At 41.7% G+C, this 22,756-nt stretch overlaps 1 protein-coding gene across 1 annotated transcript in view; it reads right to left on the bottom strand.

The window, feature by feature from the left end:
* The window catches only part of PPARG (peroxisome proliferator activated receptor gamma), a 51,291-nt gene that overhangs the window by 5,439 nt on the left and 23,096 nt on the right, over window positions 1-22,756 (bottom strand). The window contains exons 2-6 of the mRNA XM_038149279.1: window positions 13,915-14,142; window positions 11,604-11,773; window positions 10,057-10,195; window positions 5,343-5,542; window positions 1,666-2,116 (exon numbers count right to left, since the gene is read on the bottom strand). Of these exons, the coding sequence (XP_038005207.1) occupies window positions 1,666-2,116; window positions 5,343-5,542; window positions 10,057-10,195; window positions 11,604-11,773; window positions 13,915-14,134 (1,180 nt within the window). The 5' untranslated portion in view covers window positions 14,135-14,142. The remainder of the gene's footprint in view (window positions 1-1,665; window positions 2,117-5,342; window positions 5,543-10,056; window positions 10,196-11,603; window positions 11,774-13,914; window positions 14,143-22,756) is intronic.

Here is a 22,756-nt window from a genome sequence, read left to right as displayed (position 1 = left end):
ATTTGTTTCTGAGTTTTGCTACAGTTACTTGATTCAAATCCATTAGTTCTTTACAAGTCTCTGTTTACAAGTTATTCTGTAAAAAAAGGAAACATGCTGATAAATCTGGTTCAACCCAGTTAATTATGGTATGTGAATCACTGTCCTCCTGCAATCTAAGACCTGAGATTGGTTACATCATTCCTATTTCCTCTGGTGGAAACCAAGCACTGCTGAGGACAGGGCTCTGCTGAGCCCAAGTTCCCTTTTTGCAGTTAGGAGTGAATTTTGAGAGGCCTTTTGCTCATCTGTCACACTTCATTATACCAAACCCCACAACATGTTCTGAGCAGTGCCCTGAGAGGCTTGTACCATTTCTCCTCTCCCATCAAAACCAACCAGAAATACCCCAGCAAGGTGTTTTCCTTCCTGAATGAACGCAGAGCCCCCAGGGATCACAGAGCCCAAGGTCTGCACGAGGAAATTTCTGGGAAGAATTCTTGTTGGGAGCGGAATCAGCAGGACAAATTCTACTGTGCCCCTGTATTTTTCCTGAATGAAACCCGGTGCCAGGAGGAACTGGAGGTGGATTTAAATGCAGATATACCTCAGAGTGCCCCCCCAGCAGCGGGGCTGCTTTTAGAACAATAGCATGAGGTTGTGTGTGATTGCTGAAATGTAATTTAATAACAAAATCCTCGGCACTGCTCTGCGGAGGAGCCGAATCCAGAGCATTCAGCACATTCCTGCCATGGATGTGTGCAGCTCCACCTTGGGCCAAAATACACACAAATCAGTAGGGCAAGATTTTATTTGTGCAGCATCACTGCCTTGGGAGTGTTGGCCAAAGGAACAGAGCTTCGATGTGTCTGGAATAAATCTGAAGGTGTCTAAGGGAAATAAATCCTGGTAGGCACCACTAATTCCCAACAGAGAGCAGTGACATCACCTCAGGAGCACAGAACACACTGACTGGCTGCAGAAAAGCTGAAATTCAGAGTTTTTTCAGTGAAGTGTTGAATGTGGGCAGTCTGATACGTGGGATTTCAGGTTCATGCTTTGCTCAAAGTGTGATGTATGAAGCTGAGGAAAGCTGAACAAGCACACAAGCACACAATGCCTGGGTTGGTTTTTTTTTTTTTTAGGAGACCATAATTTTCCTGAAAAATGCATTTCCCCCTCCTTTTAAAGGCAAACAAAACCTTGCACAAATGGAAGAAGAATGAAAAGCACCATAACCCTGTAAGCCCAATACCACCTATCCTTTGGAATTGTTCTGGAGTCAAAGCTGTTTGTGGTCAATTAGCAAGCCACACAATCTAATTGAAGGTTTAAAAACCAAAAAATCTCCTGCAGAATTTTAGCTCCTGGCAGTGAAATTCCACCCTTCCTGTTTTCCAAAAGATAGCCCTGATTTTGCTTTCTGCCTAAATGAACTGATGACTCAGCAGGCATTTCCAGCTCCATCACTAATATCGGGGCATTTCCATTTTCAGTTTCTGTCTGGAACTGAATAAAGGGTGAACAACAAAAAGAAATTTCAAAATTACCAAGAAAAGCTCTATGTAAATGCACTCACTCCCAGCCTGCAGAGCACTTTGCTGTTTGGGCAGGAGGTAAAGGTGTCAATTCCATAAAATCCCATATAAATTCTCTAAAATCCCACATGAAAAAGAGAGCACTTACCTCCACTTAGGATAATGACAGCTATAAATATTGCCAGGTCACTGTCATCTAATTCCAGTGCATTGAACTTCACAGCAAACTCAAACTTGGGCTCCATAAAGTCACAAAAAGGTTTCCTCAGGCTCTTCAGGAACTCCCGCGTCATGAACCCTTGTCCATCGGATATGAGAACCCCATCTTTATTCATCAGAGAGGCCAGCAGGGTGTAGATGATCTCATGGACCCCGTATTTCAGCAGAGTCACTTGGTCGTTGAGGTCGAGGTTGACGAAGCCCGGGATGTTCTTGGCGAACTCGGTGATCTCCTGCACGGCCTCCACGGAGCGGAACTGGCAGCGCTGGAAGATGCGGATGGCCACCTCCTTGTTCTCCTCCTGCAGGGGGGACACGTGCTTGCACTTGATCTGGTCTTCTCCCATCATCAAAGAGTTCATGTCATAAATAACAAAGGGCTGGAAACAAAGGGAAATTCCAGTTACTCCCAAATGTCCTCCCCGAGAACGTCGGACTCCTGAGGAACCCCAAGAGAACTCAGCAGCAACCCCGCAGACATCTCTGAGGAACCTGTCAAGGGTTCCCAAAGAGTTTAATTATCCTGAGAAACCTGCCAAGAACTCCCCAAAGAGATAAATTGTCCTGAGGAACCTGCCAAGGACTCCCCAGAGAGTTAAATTGTCCTGAGGAACCTGTAAAGGGTTTCCAAATAGTTAAATTGTCCTGAGGAACCTAAAGGGCTCCCCAAATAGTTAAATTGTCCTGAGGAACCCATCAAGGGTTCCCCAAAAAGGTAAATTCTCCTGAAAAACCTAAAGGGTTCCCCAAATAATTAAATTGTCCTGAGGAACCTGTCAAGGATTCCTCAAATAGTTAAATTGTCCTAAACCCATAAAAACAAATATCCTCACAATGTTAAAATGATTTACAGAAAGGCCAAGTAAAGGGGGGGGAAGAAGCACTATTTTAAAGTACCCAGAGTTTTGCATTTTCCTTTGTTTGTTTGCTTTTTGTTCTGTAATTCCAGAATTGAAAGTTTGGAATGTTGAACAAAAGGTTAAAATGATCCTACTTTAACCTGAATTATAACAGCTTCCATAAAAGAGAATCTAATGAGTGGAAAGGAAACTTCTTTTTTTTAGTAGAAAGACAGAGAATATTCTCATTTTGATTCCTTTATTTACTTTCATGTTCCTTTCATGTTCTATCCTAGAAACACTGCAAGTAATATTAACTTTATGGTATTGATTAACAGATAAATGTAACCTTTTGCTGTTAACTCCTGTAAAATTAACAACGTTGGGATATGTTGAAACCCACTCAACTTGTCTTTGGGAAAGACAAAAAGACAAATACCATGCTGCAAATCACAATTCAGAACACAGAAACGAGGCTGACTGTGAAACAAACTCAACTGGAACAAATCAATTTTGAAAGCAGCTCAGCAAAAGTAGTGCCAGAATACTTGCATTAGGATCTGGAAACAATCTCTTCCAGAATATGCAAAAGAAGCTCCTGGGTTTAAAGAAGTGGTTATGTGAGGATTTCTGAAATTCATTTGAAGAATCTTCCCCTCAGAGGATTAATGACTGAATAGTTCATTGCTGCACTGAACAAATCTCACTGATAGAAATAGGTTTGTTACCATAATTGATTAATTAATTAAAATACAAGGGATTATACTCCAACAATCAGACTAAAGAAATATTTTTTTAATGGTGGGTCATCTATGATTGCAGATTGTAATAGGGATGCTGATTCTCATGGTTTTATGTTTACAGCTCCAGACCACAACATTCCAGCAGGGACAGTGTGAGGGATTAAATTATTTTCCCACTTGCACTGAGGAATTCAGTGTGAAACTGAAACAACAAACACGCTGCACTGAGAAAAGCCAGGAGAGCAGGAATTTTTCAGGTAATGACATTTTGGCAGCAGCAAAGCCATTAAATACATATCTGCACATATGGATATGCACACACGTGGAACAGTGGAGTAGCAGGACTGCAGCAGATGCTTTCAAAATGCATATTTTGGTTCTAGTGGGTAATTTCTTCCTGTTCTTTCTAGTGGGAACACCAAGTACAAGAACAAGTCATTATTAGTCCATGCCCGTGTGCTTTAGAAAGCCAATATTACACCACTGGCTTATCCATGATAGATGAAAATCAAGAAAGAGCTCTAAACAGCCAAAGATTTTTTAATATAAATATTCAGATGAACTTGAGATTAGAATCTGATGTCAAATGAGCTCTGTTTACCCCGGGAGATGATGAATAACTAATTCTAGTTTTGATACACTCACTTGCTTATCCAAACATTTAAAATTAATTCAGATCATACAACAACTAAAAACTAGCAGGAATTTAAACTATGCCCATAGTCAACAGTTTGATGCTCCAGAGCACCAAATCCATTGGTAAAAACATGTAAGTTGTAACCATTAAATCTGGTGTCACTCTTTCAGTGATGTCTTCAAGAAAGACTTGAAAATTGGCAGCACTGAAAAGCTGGATTCTGTCTACTGCTTTATTGCTGTATCTAATGTGCCAAAGTTTAAAAACTCCCAAGAAGAAAGGAGAATTAATTGATGTAATTATACATTTACTGGGTGAGAATTGCGGTTCGTGGAACTTTAAGGCATGAGCAGGTTGCACATCAGTTTCTGCAGAATAAATAAACTTAGCTAATTCAAACTTGATGCTGAAAAGTTACTCACATTGTAAGTGCCCACCACATCTAAAGCTTTTATGTGAGGGGTATAACCAATTTTTTGACTACATTAAAATTATTATTTTAATTGCCTTTCAGGAAAGGAAGAAATACCTTTTTCGAGCCTGAAATACCTCTGAGTTCTTTGCTGCCTTTGAAATTATTAAGGAAAATAAAGTACATTCTCTGCTGTAATCCTGACAAAATTTCTGCCAATGATTCTAGAAAATACATCAAGCTAAGAGTTATAAGTTGTGGAAAACTATTTGTTCTTTAGGTATTAAAATATTGTTACCAACATGATGAGATATTATTTATGCTCCTCTCACTGATACAGAAGATTATTATGCATTGCAAATGAAGTTTCCAAGGCAACCCACAAACCCATTTATCACTATTCCTTACTTTTCCAAGATTTTCCTGTCCATTCTCCTAAAACTTCAGCTGCACCAACACAGGGCACTGATGTGACCTGAGATAACCCAGAGAAAAGCAGGAGTTCATCAGAGCTTCATAAGAGCAAGCATCACCATAAGAATGTGCTGGGGCTGGAATCATTTGCCACTTAGGAAAGAAATATTCCTCAGGGAACAGCAATTCCTGACAGCTGGAGAGCCACCTTAAACAGATAGTGTGGGAGATAACCTCTGGGCAAGGAGAGGGAAAACGGGAAGAGAGGATCAGGGAATACAAAAAGGTTAAGGTGACCTTCAAATTCTTGTCCTGGTTTCAAGTATTTTATTAGGTGAACTTGGAGTTTTTTCAAATAATGTTTACTTATCCTATCTAAAAACATTTCCTGTGTTTCAGAGACAGCTTGAAATGTGTAACTGCCAACAGCAAAGTGGGGTTTTTTGGGTTCTTTTTTAGGTTCGGTGTTTTGTATTTTGGCTTTTTTAAAGAGCTGCGGTGTCAGCTCGGCGAATCATTTACTTGGAAAAAAGGAAGAAACAGAAAGAAGAGGGAACTGACTGATTTGTCTGTCGTCTTTCCTGTCAGGATGGCCCTCGCCTTGGCTTTGGTCAGAGGGAAGGACTTGATGTAGGAGTCGTAGAGGTGCTTGGCCAGCGCGCGCAGGTCGGCGGACTCGGGGTTCAGCTGGTCGATGTCGCTGGAGATCTCCGCCAGCAGCTTCTCCTTCTCCGCCTGGGGCATCCGCCCGAACCTGATGGCTGAGAACACCACAAGAGTCACAAAACCCCACATTTCAGTGGCTTTTCTGACGCCTTTCCGCACCTGCAGCTGCACCTCAAGAAGCACATTTGAGTTTTTGTCGCCTTGTGGTGTGGGTGCCTAAACGGGGCTAGGCAAGCAAGGAAAGAGGCTTTCCTGCATTTTGTCAAAACAGCTGGAGAGCTTTAAAGACATGTAAACAAACGAATCTCACCGAGGAAATCATCATGTGCCCATTATCGTACCTTGCTTAGAAATGCAAACCCCCTGGTTCTACCTCCAATCTACATAAAATGCAAAGAATATTTAAGGTATTAAAGTTCTGTTGGCTCAGGATGGGAACCACCACTGAGCCTTGTATCGTTCTGGGCAAATCACCACATGGATCTGAGATTCTTCATTTGTTTAGAAACAAAACCCTCACATGCCTTGCAGGAAGAAATTCCTAAACAGTTCAGCAGAATTTAACGTAGCAAGTGCTATAAATTGTTAACATAAGAATGAAGGAATGGGGAAGGAGGTTGTACAGGGAATAAAAAGCTGGAAAAGGCTGAGTTGTTCATGGCACCTCTATTTATGTGCAGTACTGAAAAACCAGGAAATGGTTCTACCCCATCAGATGAGCTCAAAATTTCTCAGATCTCCTCTACGCCTCCTACTTTTCCATCCGTGGACTTCCTAAGCAAGACTGTTTATCCATGTGGGGACTGACTGGAGAATGTTTCAAATGAGCCATCAAAATCAAGACTGATTTATCACATGATATTTCAGTAAACAGAATTTATTTTGTTTCATGAAAACAAAACAGAACAAAAGAGCATCCAAACAAGAAATGGAAGGAAGAAATCAAGGTTTGCATTTTGGCCCTAGGGAGAAATAGAAATACTATGAATATTTTTTCAGTCATTAGTGTGTTCCTTGGATAAAGGAAAAGTGCTGCTAAGACCATATAGAGATGATTTTACTGAGGATGTTTATTTTGGAAACAGGCAGCCACTTTTCTGTGAGTTTGCTGCAATGTGTTTATGGGCAAACAGGACATTTTTTTCCAAGAACAAATAATTATGTTAGAACATATCCCCCCTCTCCATTCTTCCTATATTATCTTTATTGATCAATTGTCTTATTTCATGGCTGTAGAAACAAAGTTGTTTATTTTTGTGGCTGAACTCCTCTTTCAGCAACCTCAGTCTGGGAGTGAGACCTGCTGGATATTTCAGAATGACTTGGGTGTCCTTGATATTAAATTACACTGAACAACAACAGAAAATGATTCTGTTGTGGGCCTGCTCCTGAGAGCTGAGGTTTGCAAAAGCAGATTCATAATCTGGAATCCCACTGGCCATTCCATCAAAAGAGAAGGTGATCAGGACTCAAATGTATTCTAAATACATCATTTCATTATAAATTAGATTTTAAATATAACAATTTGTTAACAACAAGGAGGGTTTTGAATCAAGCATTCCTATCTTACAATTTCATAGACATAGGATTTATTTTTCCATAGAATAAATGATTCTTAATATATTTGGAATATATTTAATTGGTGAGATATCAGATGCAGCAGATTCTGTCCAACATTTGTTAGCATTGCAGGCAAAATCTGGGGCAAAATCAATTTTGTGGGACTGGCCTAGCAGTTTCCTTTGGTAAAAATCCTTGTCCCTGTCATTTTCAGGAGGCTGAGAAAAAAACCAGGGAGAGCTCAGGCAGTGAGAGGTTGATGGGAGGAATTGGGAAAGGAGGATTTTGGATGAGAGGAGAAGAAGGGGCTGATGATGATGCCACTTGCCATGGTCAGGCTGGGAAAGGAGAGCCTGGGGAGGGATCAGTAGGGCTGGGAAAAGCCTGGGAGAGCTCTGGAAACCTGGCTGGCTGAGAGGGTTCATGTGGCAGCTTCTCTCCCAGCAATCCCAGACTCTGCAGGTCTGGGCAGGAGCCTGCAGCTGGAGCGTGGATTTCTGCCTTTCCTTGGGCAGTTCCTCCTTTTCCTTGAATTCCAGCATTCCCCAAATGTCAGGAGCAGAAAGCCAACAGCAAACACAGTCAGTCCCTCATGCTGCATTCTGTCCTTTCTGCGGAACAACTACAATATTTATCCTCACCCCAGATTTTACCTCTTGGAGAAGTTAAATGTAAAAAAGATGGTTGTTAATAGACTGTTCTGCAGGGCACTGCTCTTCTGATGGTCTGGATTATTTCTGGGCATAAAGGAGACCCCAAATAGCCCATAAATGCAGCTTGTTACATTAGAAAACACAAGGTAAAGCCAGGCTGGATACCTGTCTGATTTTGGTGGAGATGTGCCCAGATTGAGCAATCCCCTGCTCCCAGAACTGATGATAAAGACATTGCCATGTGTTCTTTTTTTTCCCATTCCAGCAGCTGAGTTAATACCAGCAGTACTTTCAGCAGAAGAGAACAAAATAAATGACATTTCAAAACAAAAAGAACCAAGCTCTTGCTCAGTGGCACTTGAGAACCCAGTCTGCACCACTCAGGGTTAAGCCCAGAGCAGCACTGGGGCTAGAGAAGGAAAGGAAAACAATATTCCAAGCATGAGAACACCACTGTCTTTTTTAACCTTTAGCCAAGTGGTATGGAGCATTTCTACGTGAAAAAATGTGGCTGTAGCTGCTGAGTGTCTCCTTGCAGTCCCCCTTTTGTCCTGATCATTTTGCAATAATACATCCACACAAGACTGGAGCCCTCAGGCACAAATAACCCACATTCTGCCTCAAAGCATTTAAAATTCTGATAATTTCCCTGCCCAAGTGGCTGAGGAGGAATCTGGAGATGGAGCATTGAAATGTGTCTCAGTGTCATTGGTGAAACCCCCTGGTTCCACCTCCAATCTACATAACATGTAAAGAATATTTCAGATATTAAAGTTCTGTTGGCTGGGGCTAGGAACCTGGGTAGGAACACATCCAGTGTTGCATTTCTTTAGGCTTCTGGGTCCTCAAAGGTGAAATTCAGCTTTTTTTGATAAATTAGTTCATAAATTATGAAGGAACGAGGGTGCTTTGGGCAAGGCAATGTAACCAGAGCAGGCAAAATAAAAAAGGCAAGTGTAGAAGGAAATGTTTGAATAGAAACACTGAGTCCTTGTAGGGAGAACTCGTGGTTGGAGCAAAGGAAAATGTTCCTTGGAGCCCTGGGGCAAATGGCTTTGCCCTTTTCCTGCCTTCCCTGAATCCTAGAACCTTCTGGTGCCACAGCTTCTGCCTGGGCAGTGGCTAAAGAGGGAAAAATGCAGGTGAAATGTGAATTTTAAAGCTGTTCTAGATGTTGTAAGGCAGAGAGAATGGTCTGGGCCATCCCTTCCTGATGGAGCTGCCCATGGATCCTTCAGACACAAATGGGAGCTGTGCTGCCAGGCCAGAGGAGAATTTGGCATGTACCTTGAAAATAATAATAAAAAACCCTCCTGAATTACTATAAAAATACCCACAGTAGCATTTCAAAATTAGATATATTTTTAAGTGTTACTGTTGCATCCCAGGAATTTGAAAACCATATTTTCTATTAGCAAAACATTTCCCAGACCAATTTACATTCAGTGCATGTATTAACTTTGCAAACCACAATCCAGCTTTCCTCTTGGGGACAGCACACTCATTTTTTATATTGAAAATAATGAAAGTTCTAAAAAAACCACAGTGAAATTATTTTCCCAGTCATGTTTGCAATTCTTTACCCTTAGAATTACATAAGTCTCTATGTTATGACATTTAATTCCTGTTTTTACTCAGCTTTGCCAAAGCAAGGCAACAAAGAATCTTCATTATGTCCTTCTGCCCAAACATTCATAAGTATTTCCACATGAATTACTCTGGTAATTTTAAAGTTCAGAGGGGTTTTCTTCTAGAGCAGGATTGTGATATTCTTCCTGCCATTACTTATGGTAAAGAAGGCAACCACAGACGGGGGTGCCCTAGGAAGGAGGAGGATGGGGATTTTTAAAACTGTACAGTTCATGAAAATGAATATTTTCATTTCAAATTTGTTGTGTTTCAGTATGAGAAATGCCAGCTCAGTGATGCCAACAGCCCTTGGTAAGTGACCTGTGCAGCAAATTCGAGTTGCTGTTATTCACAAAGCTTCAGATTCCCTAATCCATATTTCCTGATCAAGTTTTTGCTTCCAGGAAAGGCATCTTGAGCTCCAGCAGGAAAAGGGGTCTGGTCAGAAAATGAGACAGTGAAGTGAAAAATAGCAAGTACACAAGGGATATATTCAGGAGGAACTACCAATGAGCAGGAATGATGGAGAGTAAAACCAACTCATGCTACACTATGTATTAAAGCAAGAAAAACAAATCTCCACCTATCTGATTTTGATGTGAAAGCAATTTTAAACCAGAAAGAGGCTCCTAAATCAGGACAATCTGTCTGACACGTATTTCTAAACTGAAAATGTGGGCATTCCAGCAGCACTTTCAGGAGCTGTGTTGATGTTCCATGTTCTTTTCCAGATGAGGCACTGCTGGTTCAAAGTCCCCATCACTCACCATTGTGTGACATCCCCACAGCCAGGCACTTCTGGAACCTGCAGTACTGACATTTGTTCCTGCTCTTCTTGTGGATGCGGCAGTTCAGGTCGCACCTGTCGTAAATCAGCTTCAACCGGATGGTTCTTCGGAAGAAACCCTGCAGGAACCGGGAAAATAAGGAAAAGGATGGAACAGGGAGCTGCCAGGGCATCCCGGCCCTGCTGCACCCACCCGGGACACCTGAGAGATGGGTTGCCAAAGGAAGCACAGCTCCCATCACCATCGTCTCTGCTCCTGTTCATCCTCTGACCTGGTGTTTCCAACCCCATTCAATAGAGGCATAAAATTCCCAAAAAGCTGGAGAAGCTTTAGGGAATCTGTGGGTTTAAAGGACATTAGGGATGGAATTTAAGGGCACAACTCCAAAGGAAGCAAAGCTCCGTTTGTCCCACTGCTCGTGGGACAATTATTACAAACCAAAAAGGACATTTGGTCCTTCATTACCAATGCAGAAAATTTGTCATTATCAACAACAAACCAAAAATTCTGCCAACAGCAGTTCAGTTTCTGGTAAATGAAAATGGTTCTAGGTTATTTCTCTTTTTACAGTTTAAAGATGCTTTTTTGGATCAGTCCTAATTAATTAATAAAGTTTATCCAGAGTTATCTCCCTTCTTTTCCTTGTAAAAATTATTTTTTCCTCACAGGGAATAATAACAGTAAAAGCATGATGCCAACTTTTATTTATATAATTAACTGTAATTTAAGTAATGTACTTTGTACTTATTGCTTTATGTGTGTTCCTAATTCACTGCTAAGAGTTTTATTTAAGCTCTGGATTGGTTCTTTCCTTTTAGTTATTTTCCTCAAGATACTGAAAATGGAGACGATGGGAATTTCACATTAAACTCTAATGTTTTTGTTTGAATTCAATGAAATATTAATAATTTAATTCTCTGACATTTCTTCTCCGTTCCTGAGGACTGCAATTTTTACACCATTCATTTGCCCTTTACATGTTATAAACACTAAATATCACTGACATAAAAAAATCATTGGGATTTTAAAGCAGCAAGCACATTCCTCAATACCATCAGACTCCTCTGCAGTCACCTAAGATGTGTAAAATGGGTAAAAACCCCTCGAATTAATCAGAATAACAGAGCCTGAATTTTAATTGCTCAAAGTTTTGGAGTTGGCCATGAGTTTGGTGCATTCTAAGAATTCATATTTTTTGCACATGACACCCAAGGAAAGGAATGAAACATGCTTGCATGATTGAAAGAAGGGGAAAAAATGAACAAAAAATTTGAATAGATCAATACAATCAACAAGAAAAAAACAAGCTTTTAAAAAACAAGCAAGGTTTTAAAAAGCAAAGTTTTAAAAAAGGCAAGGTTTTAAGAAACTCCTGCTTATTAACCCATAAATTATATGCAGGAAAACTGACGCAAAGGCATAATTTTTTTTTTTTTTTGAAAAGCACTAAGGTGTGATTTTACCAAGTGATTATTGAGATGAAAACAGTATCACATGTTAATCCAAGTGCTTTTTTGGCAGCTCACCTTGCAGCCCTCGCAGGCGTGCACGCCGTAGTGGAAGCCGGAGGCTTTGTCCCCGCACACGCGGCACTCGATGGCCATCAGCGAGTTGGACGCCTCCTCGTGAGCTTTGTTGTACAGCTGAACCTTCTCTGAGAAATAGGGGGGGGAAGGAGGCTCCAGCTTGATGGCACCTGTGCACAGGGGAGAGGTGAGTGGTAAATTCCAGCTGAATTCATTCCTAGCCTTGTTCTAGGGCTGCCCTACAGCAGAGGCTGGACAGAGTAAAAGAACAAATGAAGGGATCTCCTCCATGGATGCACCTTGGGCAGCACAAGAGCCCAGCCAGGGCTGCGTCCAAGAGGAACCCAAATGGTCCCAAAATGCACGAGCGCTCCCGGGGGCTCTCCCTTGGCTCAGCTCTGCTCCATTTGCACCTTGCAGTTCATTGTCCCGTTCCAGCTTTAGCCCAGGCACTCCCACCCTGCTTGTTTGTCTCTCTCCAGCCCACGCTGTTTGTGCTCCTGGGCTGAGCTTTGGATCATTTGTCCTTGGTGCCCAGCTGGAGCAGGAATTGTTTTGTCTCCCTGCTCTGTGCAGAGAGCTCAGCATCCCCTCATTTGAGGCTCACACCCACCCACTAAAGCAGCACAGAATCTGAAAAATATAAAAGCTAAACCTGAGGCATCAGAAGCAGTGAGGAATAAGCACAAAACATCCCAGGGATGCTGGGCTGGGATGGCCAGGTCTGCTCCACAGCAAAGCCAGCAGCAGACCAGGGCTGCACAAGGAGCTGGAGCTGCATGTGGCTGCAAAAGCTGGAAGGGACAGGTTCTGCTGGAGGAAGGGTATTACAGATCCAGCTTTCAGCTCTGTAGTGTGCAGTGGTTTCAAGATGGATATTAAAAATGAATGTATGGAGAACTCAGGCTTTACTCAGTCTCCACCTGGTTTATTCCTTCAATGTGTTGAAAACTCCTACAGGGAGATGGGCTGGAGTGTCTAATCTAGTTTAAAACATAGTCAAGTGTCTAATAGAGCTATATATTGAATAATATATTATTCAATAATAATTCCATTATAAAATATTACTACATAGAACAATATTATATATTATATAATATTATTAATTATTGTAGTGTTAGTATATATTGTATATTATTATATAATTCAATAAAAATTTTATTTATTTATTTATTTAAAATAAAATAATAACTGATATTTCCAGCTCCTGGGAAAAACTGTTCAACTTTGGGTGCAGTTTAGAGATAAATTTTCTCTTCTGAAAGTTTCTAATTAAGAGAGCCAATTTCTAACATTGAATGGTCTCAAACAAATAGTTATGGTGTCTTTAAATCAATCATCACTGGTCATAGAGGAGAGCTGTGACCTTTTAAAGTTACATTAAATCAGGGGTAACAGAATATTAAAGAAAGTGAGTATTTTTATTTTTCCAGATTGGCTATAAAATACAAACTAGAAAGATTTATTCCTATACAAACTGGGAAGAAATTATCTAAGTAAAAATGAGGATTTATGCCATCTAAACTCTGCTGCACTCTTTAAAAGTACTTGGCATTAAAGTATTATGAGTAGTTGTAATTAAACAAAAGAAAAATAAATGACTGGTGGAGAAATGTCCATTCATTTATTACAGTAGTAGTGCAGAGATATACAGCTCCTGCTTCACTGTGCCACCCGAATTAAATCCCACAATTTCCCCAGCAAGAATTCCCTGGAAGAGTTCTTGAACAGATCACTACAAATAAAAGTGAGGTCAGATCTAAGCAGAAGCGGGTCCTCAAAAGCGTTCCAGGCACAGCACCCTCACATTCCTACTCTGAGCAGGAATGCAGTGACAATTTATTTAGGAATAGGTCACTTCCTTTCTTAAAAGGAGGGTTTAGTGTAATTTTTCAGTGTAAATTGTGAAGAGCAGCATGTTTCACAGCAGGCGAGTCGCCCGGGAGCTGTGATGGAGCTGTAACGATGCTGTGCCTCAGATGTAGCCAATATTTCTACTCCATCCCTTTCTGAGGCTGTTTGGAGTGGAAAAGCTGCACACAAGGTGCAGGAGAAGGAGGCAACAGAGGGGTTCATGTGTCTACTACAGTGTCACTTTGGATACTTTATGGTGCCTCTCCTAAGCTCCAGCTGCTGCTCTGGCAGGGTGAAGGTCTGCTGTGAGCATTTTCCCTTTTCTATCTGCCTTGCAAGAACATCTCTGCTGACACAGGAGATCTGAATTCTACAGCCATTTGCTGCTAGCACGCGTTCCAGGGAATGAAGGCAACATGGACACGAGGGAAACACTTCATAAAAAGGCAGAGCTTACTTTGGCAATCCTGGAGCTTGATATCATATTTATAATCCAGGCCTGACTGGTCAGCTCTGGCAAGGGGAAGATCTTCGTAGTGTGGGGAGGAAATGCTGGAGAAGTCAACGGTGGTGAAGGGCTTGATGTCAAAGGAATGTGTGTGATCATCCATGGCCGACAGATCCACGGGGCTGATTCCAAAATTCAGGGGCCAAAACGGCATTTCTGTGTCAACCATTGTAATCCCTGCAGACACCAACAAGAAAATGACATTTTAGGATGTTTATCTCCAATCTGCTCAGCCCCAAGCTGAGCTCCAAGAGTCCCATTTTCACAGGCTTGAGGTGAAAACTTTAACTGCATCTCTCCATAGCATGCATATCAATAAAGTTAGAAGTCTTCCACAAACAATCCTCATTTTTGCAAATTCTAAGAACCATTCTTCTCAAGTGCCTGAAAATCTCAAGGGTTTTTATATTAAGAAAAAGCCCCAAAGTAGTTGGTATTAAATAGTGGTGGTTTCCCCCCAAATAACCAGAAATATTTAAAAACTGTGCTCATTTGAGCTTGCCAAAAGTTTAATCCCAGTCTTGAACCCAAGGATCAAGGAAATGTAAGTTATGACTTTTCAAATTCCATATATATTTATGCAAACCTTGAAAGCAGAAAACAAATAAGAAACTTTTATCTGCAAAAATCTTCTGCAAGTTGAGTGAATTTAGATTGAGATACGAAATGTTTTCCCAAGTCTTCCTTTGACAGATAGCTGAATCAAAATCCTTTATTTAGACAGATTTCAACTATGAAAAAGTTTGTACATTACAGCAAGTGAACCAAAATCCTTGATTTAGACAGATTTCAACTCTGTAAAAGTCTGTAAGTTACAGCAAGTGCAAAGGCTATTTTATAACCAGTGTCTGTGTTTAATTTTCCACTATTTATAAAAAGAACATTCTACCCTAAAAATAGAAGAGATGTTTCAGAACTAAAATAGCTCGGTCACTTTGGCTGTTTAATTTGGACTTTAAACCCAATCAAGTGAGTGGCCTTTAACCTCTAGATAACAGAAACTTCAATTTGATCTGCTTTGAATCAAAACTACTCTGTCACACAGCCAGAAGTGCTGTTGCAAAATAAAGACATTGGAACAGAGGTGCTCCAGAGTTTGGAGCTCACCTGTTCTTGACAGGTAAGTGAAGCTGTGCCTGCCCTCCCTATCAGCTCTGCTAAATGCCAGTGCCCAGAAATGGTTGCACTTTGCCTTCCCTCAGGAATGCCCCCAGCATTCCTCCCACTTTTAGGACTCCCAGCACAACCCTGCAGTTCTTCTGCCTTGACCTTGACGACAAAGGCTGCAAGGGATCTTCTAAATTCTTAAATTTGAGAGGAGAGATTCTCACTGCAGTGGGAACAAAGAGGGGCTGCTGCACCCCAGCCACTCCCAATCCCACTGGATGGGATAGCAGGGATGTTATCCTTAATGAAAGGAGGGAAACAACAGGATTTCTAATTGCCACGAATCCCTGGGGAAAATCCATGGCAGCTCGTCACAGTGCCTTGGTATTGTGTGTTATCTCCCAAATGGTCAAGTTTCAAGTGCAGGGCTCAAACCATGAGCTCTGCCCAGACTGCCCGTGTAATGGTGACATTCCCAAGGCTGCCAGAGCTTCAGGTGCTCCCAGGGCTGCCCAGGGTGGGATTATTGGGGTGGCTGGGCAGGGACAGGGGCTGCACTGGATGATCCTTGGGGGTCCCTTCAGCTCAGGAGATTCTCTGATTTGATGACATTTTCTGTGAGCACAAAGTGAAATCCCTGGCCATGAACACTGGGAAATGTCTTCCCAAAACTGATTTCCCAATGAAACAATAAATCAGGACAGACTCCTTCTTAGGAGCCCATTTCTTGTAATGGCCAGATACATCTTTAAAAAATACAGAAATCAAGAGACGTTTTAAATTGTTTTGTACTCCTTTACACAAGAGACATCAAGGGTTATCACTTTCTGCTGGAGCTCTGCCTCAGGGGTGAAGGATGGCTACAGGCACAGCCCAGGTTCACCCCAGGAGTTCCTAGGTGTGGACAAGGAATAACTGCAGGAAACCAAATTATCAAAAGGCAGGAGGACCCGCAGCCACAGCTGCCCCTGCCCAGACACCTCCCTGCTCTGAGGCAGCACCTGGAGAGGTTCAGCACCTGCTTAAAGCTGGGGCCACTCACTGAGGAGAGAAGAAGTCAACCACCTGCCCCTGATCCCACTGGAAAATCAACAGTTCTCCTGCACTCTCCATCAAACCTCTGAAAAACACTCTCACAACCTGGAGACCTCATCACTTTGTCTTTTCAAGTTAAAAAGCTCCAGTTTTAAACCCCTGTGGGCTGAATGGCAATTCAGAGCTGAGCTGGGTTTCACTTCACTCAGCCCATGGCTGGGATGTTCTGGAGAAGGCCATGATGTGTAACATGAGTAATTCTGTGACACTCCTGCATCATTACAACCAGAGTGTGCAGGAATTTCTCTGGGTATGGATATCTCACAGCTTAGACAAACTCAGATAAGCAGGTGAGTCCAGAGGTCTGGCTTGGCACGCACCAGCTCCAAAATCTAAGAGCTTGTAGTAATTCCTTATCAGAAATCTCATTTCCCAGTCAGCACAGCCAAATCGTTTCAGCCAAGTCAACCAAAAAATGCCAGAGTGGTTTTGTGGTAAAAGCATCTCTAGCCTAGAAGAGTGATGGTTTAGATTTTTGTTGTGTTTTAGAAGGAACAAAATGAATAATTAATGAGTAACCTGTTAGTTAACCTATTGTTTAAGCATCACTGAATAGAAGGGATTTGGTTCCATGCATGTTGTTTTTCCCCTGCTAGTTGTTTTTATCTCTGTGTCTGTCCAAACGACACACATGCTCTGCATGCTGAGAACAGAGGAAACACAAATGCCAAGATCACACTGAAGAGAAAACCAGGGAATTGTGGCTGCACCTATCAGCTGCTGCAGGTCACTGAGTCATTCTGCTTTATCCTGCTCCTCTTTCTGCTGTAAGGTAATAAAATCTGGAGCCAGCAGCCATTTACAAATCTTTAGTCAAAAGCCTGTAAACTCCACCCCTTCCAGAGGTTAACATCCCATGACTCTCAAGATCCCACAGTAATATTTTTCGTAAGCATTTCTGAATGATGAGAACTTCCAGGTTTGCTCAGGTTTTGGGTGAAAAGCACAAAGCATCTTGTTACAGTTTTAAAGATCCAATCATCACACGTGATTTAAGCAGATTATGGGTATCTTGTTCAATTTAACAACATTTTCTATGACAATAGAAACAATGAATTTTTGTTCTCAAATGAATTTATATTAGAGATACTCAAATGAAGGAAACATCTTCTGTGCTATTTTTATTCTTGCATTATTGAAAACCAAAATGTGAAGACTGTTTCTATGTTTAATGGTTATTTGACAAATACTTCTATTTTGCATTTAGCTTTACTTGATTTTTGCTCTGTACTTTGTCTTTTTTCCTCCCCAGGAAAGAGGAATGACAACATTTCCCTCTGAAAAAAAATTAAAATCAACTAATTGTAGTCTTCTCATGGCTTTAAAAGACCCAAAACCCAACAATTAAGATTTAAAAATCCAATAGACAAGTCTAACAAACAGACTAGAGAATGCTTTATAACTCACAGCTGCTTGTGTGACATCCAGGTAATAGATCTGTGAGTATTTTTCTGATTTAGAAGATTTTTGTGTGCAAAAATCCTCCTCAGCCAGCAAGGGGCTGTGCAGAACAGCAGCAGATTGGGGAAGTCAGATGGAGGAGCTTGGACATTTAATCCTCCAAAAGAGCAGGCGTGAAAAGAGATAATGCTGCTGAGATAACATTTAATTCTGAGATATGGAGCTTGCTGCGTCCCTTCCCCCTGTTTAATCTCCTGTGGAGCTGCTCAGGGTGATGTGCAGGGAAACAGAGGCACTGAGCTCACCTGGCACAGCCACCCCTGGTCATTCTGCTGCTGATTGGCAGAAATCTCATCTCATCATCACCTCATCCCTTGATTGATCTGCTCTCCAGTTCCTCAGACAGTTATTCCCTGTGTTTGTCCTACTAGGAGAACATAAAATCTAGCAGAGGAGATTGCCATGGTATGAAAAACATCCTGGATCACGAGCTGCTTGTTACCATAAACACTACCTGTGCTCAGGTAACCTGAAGGGCCTGTTGTGCTGCATTCTAGACACGCTCTTTCCAGACAAAACTACCAAAATATGACCCTACAGGTATTTAATGAAGCAACCAGAACATCCCAACTGACGGGAGTTACAGAAAACAAGAAGACAAAAATAAATAGGTAAAGTCTCTCAGCTTTGAAACATTATTAACATCAAGGAAGGTATAATGGCATGACACGGGCAGGAATGAATATGGACAAATTGATATGTGAACTAAATAATGCTATTTTTAGATAAGAAATACTGATTCATGGATCTGAAATACGTTTAAAAGGAAAAACACTTCAAAACCATGGGATTTTCAAGATCTGTGGGTTTTTCTTAATGAAGACAAATTTCATGGAATAGATTGGATTTCCTCCTATGTATAAATGTGTCAGAGTTTGTCAAGTAAACTCATATGCAAGTTCTGCAGAACTTAGTGGGACTTTTCCCAATTTATTTATTTAAGGCAGCTCAGACCCTCTGTGAAATATCTACAAAAGCTGGTTAAGATCACGCGGTCATCCTCAGATTATAGGAAAGATTTAGAGATGGTGAAGGGGCAGCTTGATATCCCATAGATCCCATTTATTGATTTACTTGGAAGAATAACAACACATTTCATTTGTGCCTTGCAAAACCACATCTCCCCTAAGTGATGGCACCACATGCACTGAGTTGAAGACCTGCACTGGTCTCAGAGGAGAAGGGTCTGAAAAGGGAGCAGACAGTCTTGTGATAACCCTCTGCATTGCCCTTCCAATAACCGAGTCCTCTCGTTGCCTCTGACACAGAAATTCTCTGTGGCAATGGTCGAGCAGCTCAATTCTGCATTTTATCAGTGCTGCCCTCAGCTCCCAGATGTGAGGGACTACTAAACTTCAGATTATTGAGAGAAAATCACATCTTACTGCATTTGCTTTTTCCTGGCCAAAACCTCTCCGATTCTTGCCTTAGTTCTCTGCTTTTCAAGTGAAAGAACATTATCTTCCCTCCCTACCCTCCATTCCCTGTGCTGGCAACAAAACATCTCTCCTCTCAGCAGGTGTGGGATTACTCCACAGATTTTGAATATTCCTGCTTATGCCAGAGTACAGTGGAGCTCTAAGCTTGAAATCTTTAGGAGATGCCTTGCTCAATAACAAAAATTATATATTTTTCACTAGTAGCAACTGCCACTATAATGGACATTACCTAATAGACAACATTTGTATCAAGCAGAGATAAGTTTGTTTCGGATTTACCTAACTCTGTGAATTTTTTTGCGCCCCAAACGATGACTCAAAGCTGTTGCCCATTGCTGTTTCACACATCCCTGGCCGGCAGATTCCCGATTTCCCCCCATTTCCCGGCACAGGACCCGAACCTCTCCGTGTCCTGTTGCTGCAGAGTCAGCAGAGGGAGCACAACGTAACTAAAAAAAAAACCTCTTTCCAAGAACTCTGCTGGCACAGCCAGTGATGCTCCTAAACAAACAAACAAGCACAAAAAGGGTGGAGGAAGAGCCTCGGTGGCTGATGCCCCCAATTCTGAGTTTGACAAAATCAGGGCTCTGCCAACTGCAGCGGGAAAAAGCAAAGGAACAACAAAAAAGACCTATAAAGCATTGCTTTAAAAAAAACACTACAGATTTTTTACTATTTAAAAGGAGAGATATAAAGATTTTTTTTTTGTTTTGTTTTTATCCATGCATACGCTCAAAACATTGTTAGGATGAAACAAAGAAGGTTTTAATGATGTGATGATGAACAAACACACTCAACAGCAATATTGGGAGGATTAAAATAGTTGTCCACCACGCACTTCCCAAAGAAATCACACATTAGAAACAACTATGGATGTGGAATAAAGGGTCCAGGCTACTGAGAGGAGTCCTGTTGAGTTTTGGATTGTAAATTCAAAGGGTTTTTGAAGCCACAGTGTTGCTCCCCTGCACCCAGCCCGGAGCCAGGCACACTCCTGGGGCACCACTGCCTCACCAGACCTGGGAATTTCCTTTTCAAGCATGAATTTATCAAAAACATTCACAGGAATGAAAACTGACCTCACTATGGGACAGAAGAGGCAAATTTTTATGGGTTTTGTTTCAGGTAAAGAACTGCAAACAAAAGTTCCCCGCACCTTAATTTTAGCTGTGAAAACAAAGAAAATACCCAATGTCTCTAGCAAATGTTGGGCGTCGAAACAGCTCCACAACAAAAAGTAACTTAGTGAAAAAATGAGATCACAAATGACCGACAATGGCATTTTTTGACATAGGTGACTTTAAAAACACTGCTGACTCCAAGCACAAGATGACATTTTCCTCTCCATGCCTCAAGTCCAGCTCTGAAGCCATCTAAAAATGGCCCCAAAAAACTGACATGTCCACCTGAAAACACCCAAAGGATGCCACATAGAGAATATAGCTTGGAAAGAAGGGAATAAACACTCGTGGTTATAATCAATAAAACCAGGGAGGGTTCTGTAGCAAATGGCTTTGTCAGCCCAGGGCACACCTCAAGGGTTAATCACTGGGTAGGAGGGGCAGGAGCTGAGGAAAGAAAGGCTCCTCTCCCACCCACTGTCCAACCTGAAGAACCAGCACAGGGCCCAGACTCTGAGAGCAAAAGGAAAAGCAGCGACCTGGGGCTGAGAGGAATGTTCAAGGTGTGCCAGCAAACCCAGAAACACTGGCAAACACTGCTGGGGATGCTCCTTGCTGCCCCATCTCCCATCTAACCAGTGCTGGATGGTCCAGAAAACAAACAAACACTGCTGGGGATGCTCCTTGCTGCCCCATCTCCCATCTGACCCGTGCTGGGTGGCTCAGAAATCAAACAAACACTGCTGGGGATGCTCCTTGCTGCCCCATCTCCCATCTGACCCGTGCTGGGCACCTCAGAAAACAAAAACACTGCTGGGGATGCTCCTTGCTGCCCCATCTCCCAGTTTGACCAGTGCTGGGTGGCTCAAAAATCAAACAAACACTGCTGGGGATGCTCCTTGCTGCCCCATCTCCCAGTTTGACCAGTGCTGGATGATCCAGAAAACAAACAAACACTGCTGGGGATGCTCAATTCTGCCCCATCTTCCAGTTTGACCAGTGCTGGATGGTCCAGAAAACAAACAAACACTGCTGGGGATGCTCCTTGCTGCCCCATCTCCCAGTTTGACCAGTGCTGGGTGCCTCAGAAACCCCAGTGGTTCAAGGGCTGCAGAGCCCTGTGGCAGCCACATCCTTCAAAAAGGCAAATAAAAGGTAAAAGAGAAGGTAATCCATTTATCCTCTCAGCAAGGCTGCACAGTAAAACACCAGGAGAAACTGTAGAAATCCAAACACTTGGAAAGGCCAAAAAAAAGCAACTCATAAATCAGTGGGAAATGTATTTTATTCCTATAGCTGAATTATAACTACAAGCTGTGCTCACTAAAAGCACAGTCCATAAAATTTACCACAATGTTTAAGAGGCAGTTGTTAATAGAAACAAGGAAGAAAAGCCCATTCAGGGAATAATAGAGCTGTTTAGTGTTAAATATATTTTCTATTCCATGGAATTCACACAAAATGGCCTGGGTTACTTGGAATAGCAGCATTTTATACCCTTGTAGCAACATAAACCCTTGTAAATATAATTGCAAATGAGAAACAAGTTCAAAAATGCCACAGGCTACTCAGATACGCTGCAAATTCTCCCATCCTATTTTAATTTGTTAATGTGGGGTTTGCATTCTGATACTGGATAGAGATCCACGAAACTTCAGGGTATTTCAGGGTATGAAAGAAACTGATTGCAAGGCTGTGCTCAAGGAGCTCCAACAGAAATCGAGAATATTGGACAATGGGATATTTCTGTATAAGAAATATTGATTTATGGATCTGAAAACTCATGGGCAGGCAGCTCAGATTTAAAAGGAAAAGCACTTCAAAATCATGGAGAACTTAACTACAAATTTCTGGAAGTGGCAGAGTTGGGCTCCTGGTGGTAAAATCTGACTACAAGAGAAATAAAATGTTCTACTGCACTCACAGCACTGGCAGAACAGGGAGATGAGGAGTGATTTCTGTTAAATCAGATTCAAGGTTTGTGGGAAAGGATCCTCAAACTGTTCTTAGAAATCTCCGAACAGAGAAACTGCACTTGCCTAGTTCCAGTCATGCTTTGTGAGGCACCATGTGCTGAAACTAAAAGTGATTCTGAAGAAAGGCTTCTCTTCCAATGCCTTTTGTTCGAAAATGTCTTCAAAATCTCTCCCACTCTTCAAAATAGAGATGATTATTTATTTTCTTTGCGGAAAAAGAAAAAAAAGTACACCTCCAGAAGCATAAAAATCTGAAAAAATAAGGTATGATCTGGTTGGTAATATAGAATCAGAATAAACCTCTGTTGGATTCTGAGGGGCAAAGACCATAAATTAGCATTTACAATGTCCCTCAGTAGAAGTGAAATGGGGCTCCTGTTGGTTTTGAGGGATTGGAGGAAAGCAGGAACAAGCAGCACGTCCCTGACTTGTGCTGGCAGTATTGTAAAAGTGCCTCATTATATAAAATGTGGGCGTTGCTCTCTATGAATCATTGTGATTTAAAATAGGATCCTGATAGACAGGCAATGAATCACTTTGGATTTTGTAATCAGCAAGGGCTGACTTCTTGGGAGAGCCCTTTGCCCCCTTT

This window comes from Motacilla alba, chromosome 12 (assembly GCF_015832195.1).
Source record: "Motacilla alba alba isolate MOTALB_02 chromosome 12, Motacilla_alba_V1.0_pri, whole genome shotgun sequence".
In the NCBI taxonomy this organism is placed as follows: Eukaryota; Metazoa; Chordata; class Aves; order Passeriformes; family Motacillidae; genus Motacilla; species Motacilla alba.
The sequence above is the reverse complement of the archived record's forward strand: the minus strand, read 5'-3'. Positions and strand labels throughout refer to the sequence as shown.